We start from the raw sequence: 12,173 nt of genomic DNA on the forward strand, positions 1-12,173 counted from the left end.
TAGTTTGATTGAAAATTGAATGTTGTTTGTCCTTTTTTTTTTTCAAAAATCCTCAAGAAATTTTCAATACATCATAAATCCATTCCTCCTTCAGTCACATCTGCTATTGTTCATCTTACATACATGGTAGTTATTAACAACTCCATGTTGAAATTGCAACTATAAGAAATGGTCAAATTTTCAGATCAAAGGGGGTCTGACTCGTAAAGATATTTTCGATCAGAGATGTCATTGTGATTTGAGCGCACCATCTTGAGGTCCATTCTCAATTGGAGATATTTTAAATCGTGATCTGTTACAGAGATATTCCCAATTGGAGATATTCCCAAGGTGAATATATAGTTGAAATCATGTGTGATCTTTTCGAAGATATTTTTAAAATGAATGCACGATTGAAATCTTATATGATCTTTGTGAAAAGATTCTCAAAATAAATGCACGACTAAAGTCTTATGTGATATATATGTTACCAGTGCACTCCCTGCATAATTGATGTCTCACAGAATTAACATACCTAGGTATATCTGTTAAAGTTAACCATTGTTGACTATACAGTAGCAGTTAACTCGATGATGTTACTAGTTATTCTGACATATGAATTCTAAGCAGTGGACTATTCTTGTTGCCTTCCAATTCCAGTCTTGCTTTCGATTCAACTAACATAGTTTACAATATAATTAATGATCCATGACATGAGTATAAATTACTAATTAGATTTAATCATTAGTCGATGCAGTGTTGAGTTTGAGTAGATCTGCTAACTGAAATGGCTGAATCACTTACCATCTGATAGATACTTTGGAGTTACAAAATCTGCTTTCCCTTGAGAGCTTTAAGCTACCAAAGTCATCATTTATTTATTTTATTTTATTTGAATATGTATTTAATTTTAAATTATTTAAATTTATTTGTTTAATTGACTTTTTATATATTAAAGCAATATAGATAAAAATAATTCTCGCGATGCACTTACAGCCCTAATTATCCAGACACAGACGAGAAACAATCAAATGCTGCAGCATGCAAGGAAAAGCAAAATCGCCGACACTAGTTTGAGCACTGAAAGTAATTACATCCGTGGGTGGGCGAGTAGAGAATGATTTATCCCCATTAAAAAAAAAGAAGAAAAAAAAATCAAAATTTGAATCGCAAATTGAAAAGAAATATACACTTCTCGGTCTTCAGAAATCGGAAGTGGAGAGCTAGAGGAGTTCAGAGAGATGGGTCCTGACAGGAAGACTTGGAAATTAAATGCCTTCTCCATCGGATCGCACTGTGAAGAGAAGGGAGGAGGGGAAGATTCAAATGGGAAATAATGGATGCCCTGATCGAATCTTCGTGCTTCCTCCCGGTTGATAAAACGACAATCTTCGAAGCAAATGGAAGACAGCTGTGCGATCTGATCTTTGGAAACTTTTCAGATCTACGATCATAAAAAATTCACAAAAAGAAAAGAGAAGACAGAGCAGAGAGAGAGAGAAAAAAAGATGCAGAAGGGTCGTCCAGATCTGGATGATGAGGTTATTGCCAAAGAGGAGAGAAGGTACCTGAAGCAAAAGGATGGATTCGACTCGAGAAAGATGATGGTCGACGAAGGTTTTCCGATCTCCTCGGCGGTGTCGGCTAGCTGGCTCGCTGACTGCATCCTGTAAGAACAACGTCGATCGGGTTCCTCGAGAAGCGAACTTCCGCAGCGTCTCCGGCCATGGCCAGCAAAAGCGAGGAGCGAACTGCCACCGCTTCTCGCTAGGGTTTTACGATTCGCGCAGCTGCTGGAGTTTATAACGGAAGCGCGTAACGAAACGTCATTAGGAATGGCAACAACGACGATTAGCGTGGCACTGTCGGCCCCACATCATTAAGCAATATAAACCTTCGAGATCCTGAAATTACAAACAATCCGTCCAAAGGCCAAACTAAGCAAAATTTTACAAATTAACCCCCAAAAATAAACTATTCCTAATTACCTTTTTTTTTTTGCTTTTAACATCCAAATATATATATATATTGAAATTTCATATACACACACAAGGAAATATTTATTTTCCTATTTCTTAATTATACACAAGAAGAAAAAAAGGTTTTAACCTAAAATCTAATCACAACAAGTTCTAAGTAATTCATAAATACTATAGAATTCGAAAGAAGGAACTTTTAAGGTAATAAAAAAACCAAAAAAATCAAGAAATCCAAAAAAATGCTTAAAATATTTTGTGTAGAAAATACACATTCAAATATATATATGCACCCCACTAATTAACTAAAAATAATAAAAAAAACTACGATAACAAATATTTATAGGCAACTATATATAAACTAGCCATTTAACGCATAGACAAGCGCGCGATTTCCTCCGTCCTCATGCATGCATGCATGCATACATGCTCCTCGTACTCCTTCCTATAGAGCAACTTAACTACACATATGTATGCATATACATGTGATCTACGTACGTACGTACCTTGCAAGCTAAGTAGATCATTTCGGAAGCTCGATTGTTGCATGGTTATGTCGAGGAGGTGCATACGAACGCACACAGCGTGGCACGACCGGATTCTCGATGGATCGTACCACGCGGTGTGCGTCTCATGCAACCTCTCTAGCTAGTGATCTACTACACCATGCTCACCACCAATAAAGAAGATCATTAAGCAGCATTAGAATGCAGTGTTTGCTTCAGCCGCTAAACTCGGTATAGTATATAAAGAAAGAAAGACGGTTACGTGTACGTAGATAGCGACGAGTCCCTGTGATGGTGCGACGGGGTCTCGAATCGGAGTGGGGCGGTGGGCAGCGACGTGGTCGAATCCCCGCCGCGGGCTGGGGACGCCGTGGGCCCTGCGGGCCTCGGGAGACGGGCAGCGCCCCATTGGCCGAGGCCCACGCTGGGCGTATGGGGTCGCGCCGTGCGGGCGGGCGCGAACGTGTGGGGGCCGCACGGGAAATCGGGAGCCGATGCCTATGACGGCGACAATGACGTTGGGCGGACACGCGCCGACGTGCATGGGCTGCATGCGGGCGAGGGGGGCTGAACCCGTGCGCTCATGCGCGACCAACACGTGCCAGTTGCATGTGCCCCCATGCATGTGGATGCGCATGAAATAAGTTTTTATTTAAATTTATAAATTATTTTAAAAAATAATTAACTTTATATTTATAATTTAGTTGTTGAGAAAAATACCTTAAGCCCTAATAGATTTTAGTTAGGCCCGACAGTTTGGGCCTTAAGATTCCTTTTTTTAAAATTTTATTAATAAATTTTAAATTTTATTAATAAAAACTTAAAATTTTTTAAAAAATATTATAACTAATACTTATATTTAATAAAAATATGTCGAAATAGGCATGGCTAAACTTAGATTAGTTAGGATTTAAAAGTTATAACTTGTACTTGACGTGCAGCTAATTAACATGACTTAACCTAGCTCAATAATTGGCATCTCTATATGCACATAAAGATTGAGAATATGATTGTCTCCGGGCATAACTGAATTGGTTACGACAATTAGATCCGTTAATTCACTAAACTTGAAATTCGATCCTTAAATACCTAGGAAAGACACCCTATTGCTGCACCATTACCCTGGAGGTAAATATTTAAATTTAAGGTAGATTGATATGTCAAATATGTTAAGATTGATTTGATATTTGACATTAGAAGAAGTTAAGATGACTTAAGATTGAATAGATGCTTGTTGGTAAGTGAAAAGTTCAATAAGGAGTTAGTTTGATTAGGAGTTAGCAAGTAGGTCAACAAGTAGATACTTAATAAATGATGAAAAATCTAGACAAGTCAAAGTTGATCTAATGTTTTGACAGTTGATGAAAATTTAGATAGGTCAAAATTGATTAGATGTTTAATAAGTGATGAAATTTGAAGATTGACTAAGTGTCAAACAAACGATGAAACTCTAATAGGTCAAGATTAAATGGATGCTAGGCAAGTGAAAGTCATGAAAGGGTGGTCTTTAGGATGATTTAAAATTAATCCGAAATTGTGTAAATAGAAATTCTAAAAGGTCAAGGTTGACATGAAGTTAAGCAAGTGGAGTCTTGAAGAATAGGCTTTTAGGTAGTGTAAGTCTTGATAAATCGAGATTAATTGGTATTACATGGATGAGAAAGTCCTCTAGATATGACGTTTTGCATAGGAAGTCTTGAAATTGAAAGCAAGACTTCTATGTATGACGAGAAAGTCACAAAGGCGTAAAGCTTTTGGCAAAGAAATCTAAGTATGATGAGAGCATGACTTAGAGCTTGATTTTTAGGTAGAATAATTGACTTAAGCAAGAACTTAGCCTTAGGTTGATCGATGTCGAGTTTTTAATCGACTAATGATTGAGTTGATTAAGTAGTTGACTCAAATTGAATTGCCAACTAATATGATATTTTTATTTAAGGATCAATTGACTATGTTAAGAATGATAAAGATAATCTCACACAATTAGTTCAATATGTTGAAATTAAGGATAATTTAATTTGATGATAAGAATAATCTCACACAATCAGCTTAACATGCTGAAAATTAGGGATGATTTGATTTGAGATTTCAATTGTAATCATCTAACTACAAATCAAGGTTTTTGATTTAGTATGATTTGTAGGTACCATTTATATTCATTTTCTTTCCCTATAAATATTGACAATATGTACAGAAACCAAAATCAAGAAATACATATACACTTCAACGTGTTTTGGTTCATCTTCTCCTTACTCTTCTATTTATCTTCTATCTTGGTATCAAAGCCTCATGCCAAATGGCTGAACAAACAACCATCTGCCCAACTTCTCACAACTGATTCCGATCAAGTTAGACTAGAGGAATTTCACCCTCTAGTGATCACAGGTACCTCCTGTACTCAAAGGGCACGATCTCTTTCAATTCGTTTCCAGTGACGGTCCTGCATCAACTAAGGTATATTGTTGATCTTGCGAACCTTCAGATCCATTCACCTTATCAAAGTATGGAAAATATTATCGTTGGAAATTGCAAGACTATTTCGATATCTAACATTGGGAATTCTATAATCCTCAGCAATGATATAGTATTGCAATTACGTAATAGTCTACATGTTCCTGTTATCACAAAAAAAATTTATTAAGTGCTGCTCGTTTTATAACTGATAATGATGTTTATTTTGAATTTCACTCGATGTTCTATGTTGTTAAGGATCGGATTACGAAGACTGAACTAAGCCAAGGTGCAGTTAAAAGAGGTCTATATTACATAAAGCAGCCTGTAAGCCTTGTAATCAACCGGACTGCTCTTGTTAGGGAATGTATGCAAACTAATATCTAACATCATAGACTTGGGCACCATAATATCTTGTGTTATTTCTCATTTTTAGTTACCTATTCTAGGAAATAAAACTATCAGTTTTTGTGAAGCTAGTCAATTTGGAAAGGCACATATATAAATTGCCCTTCCTGTCATCTCAATCTAGAACTGATGCTTCTCTCAATTTAATTTATTCTGATATATGGGACCATCTCTGATTTTTTCTTCTAATGGTTTTCGATATTTTGTACTGTTTGTGGATGATTATAGTAAGTACACTTGGATTTATCCTCTTAAATGTAAATCTGACGTGCTTCACATGTTTAGTCATTTTAAAACCTTAATTGAACTACAATTTAACAAGAAAATTAAAGTCCTACAAACAGACTGAGAAGGTGAATATCATACAGTTCATATAATTACTGAATCTTATGGCATTCAACATGTCTCTCTTGCCATCATAGCAGTGAATAGAATGATGTTATTGAACGAAAGATTCGTTATATCACTAAAACTAGACTAGCTCTACTAGTGCATGCCTCTATGCCTCTAACTATTGGGATGATGCTTTTCTTACAGTTGTGTATCTTGTCAACCGAATGCCTTCACACACACTGGCTCAATATTCTCTGTTTGAGGTACTCTTCCACCGATCTCCTAACTATCGATTACTCAAAAGTTTTTGGTTGTGCCTGTTTTCTATTGACCAGGCTCTACAATCATCACAAACTAGATTTTCGATCAGTCAAGTGTGTTTTTCTTAGCTACAATACTTCTCACAAAGACTATCGGTGTCTCCTTCCTAGTACAGGATGTATCTATATCTCAAGGGATGTTGTATTTAATAAGCATTCTTTTCCCTTTGTAATGATTTGACGAACTCTGATGCAACCTAGTTACTCCACCTTCCTAAGTTACATCATCTATGCTATTTTCACTTCCTACTCTTGACAAGCATATTTTGGCCTCTGCAGTGGATAGCTTAGTAACATCAGGCATGTCGGGCATGACCACCAACGTACGAATAACATTGAACCCATGATTGGTTTGTCGGATATAACCACCAACGTACGAATAACATTGAACCCATGATTGGTTTGTCGAATCCTTCACCTTCTGTCTCTATCCCTGCTGATGATGCACCTTTCAGAGTCTCTACATGTTCGTCACATCCAATGACTACCAGAGCTAAAGCTAGGTCTACCATATTGAGTGCTCACACAGCAATCTGCATTGGATCTCTTGAACCCACTTGCTACACACTTGCCAACAAAGACGCCGCCTAGCAAGCAGCCATGATGTTGAATTCAATACTCTTATCCACAATGGCACTTGGTCTCTCGTACCACACCTTGCTACGAACAATGTTGTTAGCTGTAAATGAATGTTTAAATTGAAACGCGAGGTTGATGGTTCTATTGAGTGACACAAAGTTTGATTGGTTGCTAAGGGTTTTCATCGACAACTCAGTATTGACTATGTTGAGACATTCAGTCTCATGGTCAAATCCACTACTATTTGGATTGTTCTCACATTTGTCATGTCTAAAAATTGACTTATTCACCAACTTGATGTCCATAATGTATTCTTACACGACACTCTTCATGAGGATGTCTATAGGTCTCACCACATGGGTTTGTTCACCCGAACTTCCAACTCGTCTAGAAGCTATACAAAGTCATCTATGGCCTCAAACAAGCACCTCGGGAATGACATGTCATGCTACACACTTCCCTACTCTCACTGGGGTTCTTTGAATCCAAATCAGATATGCACTCTTCTTATTCCACTCAGTATAGGTTACTACTTATATCTTAGTCTATGTGGATGACCTCCTCTTTACTAGCAACTCCCCAAAATACATCTCTACCATCATCACCACAGTGGGTACTAATTTCCCACTCAAATATATAGGGTAAATACATCATTTTCTGGTAGTGAAAGCCATCCGTACACCTGGAAGCCATCTGTACACCTCAAGGGTTATTCTCTGTCAATCTAAGTATATTGATGATATTTTGACTCAGGCCAACATGCATCAATCCAAACCCCACTACACACCTCAGTTGCTTCTAGATCATCTCTCTCACTTCAGATGGTACATTTACTGGAGCATTGTTAGGGTCTTACAGTATTTAACCCTTACGCACCCTTAGCTGGCCTTTGTAGTTAGTTGTGTCTGTCAATTCATGTAGTTTCTTATTACCTCTCATTGGGTCATTGTTAAACGTATCCTTCACTATCTTCGCCACTCTCCACATCATGGACTTGTCATTCATCCTTCGTCATCTCTCACGTTATCAGCTTGCTCCGATGTTAACTGGGTTGATTGTCCTGATGATCGTCATTCCACCATTAACTATTGTATCTTTTTTGGAGATAATCTTATCTTGTGAAACTCTAAGTAACAATAAGTTGTTGCACGTTCAAGTACTGAAGTTAAATATTGGACTCTAGCTCATATCACCGTCGAACTTTCTTGGCTTCAATCACTCCTAGGATATGTGTTCCTATGGAATATCTCTCCTCTCAAGATCATATTGTTGATATTATTCTTACCCAGGGTTTGTCCTCGCATCGTTTTGCTCTACTTCGGGATAAGCTTATGGTGTATGCCTCACCATCTCGCCGTCTCGCTCCTTTTTTTTTTTTTTTTTCCCCTCTCATTTTTTCCTCCTCGGATCTCTTTCTTCTTTCTGTCGGTTTCCTCACCTTTCTCAAAAAAAAATTCCCTTCGCTTCCTATTAAACCGGTCGCAATTGAGTCGGCGTGCCATAAATCGGTTCGTTTTGGTTTAATTGAGTCTGGCCGGTTCATTTGCCGAACACGCCACGTCATCACTTTTTTTTCACGGAGTAGGTCGACTTCAACCAACCCGATGTAAGCCTTGGTCCCGTTTCGTTTAATTACCATCATGCCCTTTCCTTTATTCCACACACATATTTATATACTGTAAATAACACGTATTCATCCTTTCTCTCTCTTCCCCATCCTACAACACCACCTCCGCCGCTTCTCTCTCTCTCTCTCACGCTTCGCATCCTCTCTAGGGCTGGCGACGGTTCCTCGCCTGGTCTCCATGGCCACCGCCGCAGCCTCCGGAGACGACGATGAGTGGGTGCGACACGCCTACCACAATCCCGATCTCGTGGCGGCTGTCCTACTCAGCTTCCGACTGTGGTGCCCGGAGGCGGAGGGCGATGAGAAGCCGTCCACCTCCGCGCCGCCGTCCGTGTGTGCTTTGGAGTGGGGGACACGGAGGAAGCGGTCGCGGCTGCAGATCCCCCGAATCTTTCCGCTAACGCAGGAAGAGGAGGAGGAGGCGGAGGAAAGGAAGATTTCGGCGGCGACTGCGGCGGCGGAGGTGGAGGCGGAGGAGAAGAATAGGAAAGAGAAGAAGAGGAGGGCGAGTCCGCAGTCGCCTCTCGAGGGCTACAGCAGCGCGTCGGCGAGCGGCGGTGAGGAGGGGGCGAAGGCCGGCCGATCCGCCGGCGTTTCGATCGCCGGAGGAACGCCGCAACGAGGTAACAACGCCTTCCCTTCTTGCGCATCCGTCGCCCATGTGTTTTTTCGTGATTTTACGAGAATATCCTTGCGCCTGAATCGTCTCCGATGACGTCGTATTTACTTTACATCTTTTCTTCCCTTTTTTCGCTTAGCAAATCTCAGTTTGTTCTTGGGAAATTGACATTGCGATTCATGTATTTCTTTTAGACAATACAACAATTGGAATTGGAGTTTGATCCTAATATTTTTCCGCAAAGGATTGTACTTGTTGTTTAGAGAATCGTTTTGGTTTACAACAAAAAAAGGTTTGCTTCCTCTCGAGCTTCCTTTTCGTCTTCTTCGTTGGTTTGATGGTTTGCAGCAAAACAAGGCGTCGTTTAGAAGATCTTCTCAGTGAGACATGAGAATAAGAACAAAAAATAAATAAAAGGACGAAAAAAGAAAGCAATAAATTCTCGCTTGCCCATCTCTTTACTTTTGTTCATACCTCTCCTGTGATTGGAAGCATGCATCTGCCCCGTCAAAGCGATCGAAAACAGCTGGTTATTTCCATACTTTTGCCTTTGTCGTGGTCAAACTTGCGATGTGTCTCTCTGATCCGTCTTGGACGGCCGGGATGCATCCTCGTGCTCTGCGGTTTTGGTGGCACTTCCCATCACGGCCAGCGGATTCACCGGCTCACTTTTTACGCTGTCGGTGTTTTGCTGCAGGAAGTGGCGGTGGCGGAGACGAACACGCGGGAACCGACGGTTTCTTGCTTCATCCGATGGCCACCAACGAAAAAAATGGTAAGGGCAAATATCTCAGTCAGCGTTGCTCCTCTTCTAGTTGTGAATTAGTTGAATGCTGATTTGTCTTCTGCTTGGCAAGCAGACGAAAGTGGAGCTGCAGGCCGTGCAAACGTCGCTGCTGGAAGAGAAGGCGAAACTTGTCAAGGTGGCTTCTTTTTCTTGTTTCTATTATTTTTTTTTATGGCTCTCGAATCCTCCTCCACCGTCAAAGGTTTCTTATCGCATCCCTTTTTGTCTTAAACGATGTAGGAGATGGAAATATGGCGCAGAGCTTTGGAGCAGCTGAGGGAGGAGAACGGCAAACTAAAGGTGACCACCGAAGCCCACGCCTTTGCTTACTTCCCCATGTTTCCCTCCCCATCAATCAATAGGCGCTCTTTGTTTGTTTGTCATAATCCTGAACTACCAAGTTAATACCTTTGAAGACTAGGGCTGCTGTCTTCTTGCACAATCCAACACTTACAGCTTCTGAAACCGCGTATACTTTCCCATTCCCCATCCTGAATAACTAGTGGTAGGCTGCTGCGGTTTGGCAGGGGTCGGTTTCCCTGCAAGTATCCGAGAAATTCTTCTACTGACCAGCACTGGACCACCTTGGCTTTTTACATGGACCACCGTTACCCAACTAAGAAACGAGGAAAGATATTAATGAAACATCTAGGAAAGCATCCAATCTATAGACGTTGCTTTTTGTGCTGTAGAATTCTCCCAGTGGCATGCCATATCGCTATAGGTCAATTTATTGTGAATTCCAGTTTAATGTATTGAACCTAAACTAGTATAGCTAAATCCGCAGCTTGTCTACTCGCATGAGAAGTCAACATTTTGTTAATGGTTGGTGTGTGTTGCTATCTTTAGACTTTTTAAGGCTCTGTTTTCCCTCACGGAGATGGAAGCAGAGGAGAGAAGTGAGGTGGAAACCAGCAGACTTCTTTAGGAGGATGAGTTTGCTGGCTGCTCTCGAGCCCTTCCAAGCAACAGATGAATGGAAAATCTGAGATTTCTCCCAAAATCCATAGGGAAAATTGGTTGTCTGTCGGTCCAGTTTTAGGAGGATGAGTTTTGAGGAAAAAGGCACCATGAAGAGGAAAGAAGAGGAATTTGGATTTCTCTCCATTTGTTCTCCACTAGGGCAAACGAAGAACTTTATGAAAATGGACCTCTATTATCCTCTACGAAAATACCAGCTGGTTAACAGGCTGCAAAGGATTGTAATCACTATTCTGAGACTCTGTGGAAAGGTCTCTTCTTCTTGATCTCAGTCCTTGCCTTGCTATTGGCCTACTGAGCTGATACTTTATCAGACAATTTTAAGGTGCTTATTCTTTTGCTTCGCTTGAATTTTGATTTGCTTCTTCATCTTTGCAGTCGCTCCGGAGGTTGCCTAAGCCGCCTGTTAATAACCACCACACTACTAAAGCTGTCCAACAGCTTGATGAAGAAGAATGTCAACCTGTTGCTCCATCTATTGCTCCTGGGAGGAAGGATTTCATCGAACTTCCAGATCTTAATGATCTGCCAACAGAGTGCTGAGTCCAAGCATTGAGTAGATAAAACAATTGATTAATGGAACATATAGATCATTAGAAGGTGGTCTTCCTGAATCTTTGGATGGCTAACCATATATATCTCTGATGTAATATACAACTGCGTAGAGGTGGTTCTCATGAGTGATTAAGAGTATTTAACTCATACTTTTAGGATTTGCATCACTACATTTTTATATTAATTTCGAGGAGTAAAGCTCCAATTCTTGTTCTACTCTGTGCTGGATCACGAAATATTTATTTTAGTATTTGATGGAAGCAGTTCGATTAGTAACAATTGTAATACAACATTAAAACAAAAGGAAACACGGGTACATAAAAGGAATTACAGGAGAAATTTTATTAAAGAGAATTTGATTTAACTTATATAAAGGAATTTTATTCTTAAAACTAAAGCACCAAAGTACTATCTCAGTTTGTTGACTTAATTAATTTTGAGGATGATAATCCAATCCATCCAAATAATCACACTTTCTGTAATTTGTGCAACGATTCTCTAGAGTTTTTTAGAGCATCCATAATGTTCCCATGTTATAACATCTTAATATTAATAAAAAAAATACATGTGGGATCGGCCAGTCAAGGGTGGGCCAATTAGGAGCATCACACCTTAATATTAAAAAAAATACATGTGAAGTGGACCAGTCAGGAATGGGCCAATTAGAGGTGGCCGATTCCACTGCCACATGAACAAGTTCAAGACAAGACATTGAACGTGTTCATGTGGAGGGATGTTATAACTTATAACACCGTTTCACATTGTTCATTAATACTCAAGGAGTATTATTAATACCCATTAACAGAGCATTGAGATGCTCTTATAATTTTAATAAATAATACTACTCAACTAGAATAGACAATTAAGCATGAGACTTAAAAGTCTTCAACGGGATGGATCATCGTAAATACTGCATGAATTGCCCTGGGTAAGGCCAACAATGCAAGTAATACTGCACTGGTGATTGCACTGGGTTGAACGGAGCGCTCGTCGGCAGCAACACTGGGATGAACGGAGCGCTCGTCGGCAGCAACACTGGGTTGAACGGAGCG

General features: G+C 39.9%; 1 protein-coding gene across 2 annotated transcripts; it reads left to right on the top strand.

Annotated features, from left to right (window-relative positions):
- Window positions 1–8,271: 8,271 nt before the first annotated feature.
- Window positions 8,272–11,340, top strand: LOC141829991 (uncharacterized). Of its 2 annotated transcripts, none has more exons than XM_074717460.1 (5): window positions 8,272–8,840; window positions 9,514–9,573; window positions 9,659–9,721; window positions 9,826–9,885; window positions 10,945–11,340. In XM_074717460.1, the coding sequence occupies exons 1-5, from the start codon at window positions 8,358–8,360 to the stop codon at window positions 11,107–11,109; spliced, it is 831 nt and encodes a 276-aa protein (XP_074573561.1). In that variant the 5' UTR covers window positions 8,272–8,357; the 3' UTR covers window positions 11,110–11,340. The 2 variants fall into 2 exon arrangements, with proteins under 2 accessions (XP_074573561.1, XP_074573560.1); XM_074717459.1 differs by having other exon boundaries at window positions 8,272–8,802; window positions 9,496–9,573.
- Window positions 11,341–12,173: the final 833 nt, after the last annotated feature.

This window comes from Curcuma longa, chromosome 5 (assembly GCF_044706935.1).
Source record: "Curcuma longa cultivar G26 ecotype Majalengka, Jawa Barat chromosome 5, ITB_CL_G26_1.1, whole genome shotgun sequence".
Taxonomy (NCBI): domain Eukaryota; kingdom Viridiplantae; phylum Streptophyta; class Magnoliopsida; order Zingiberales; family Zingiberaceae; genus Curcuma; species Curcuma longa.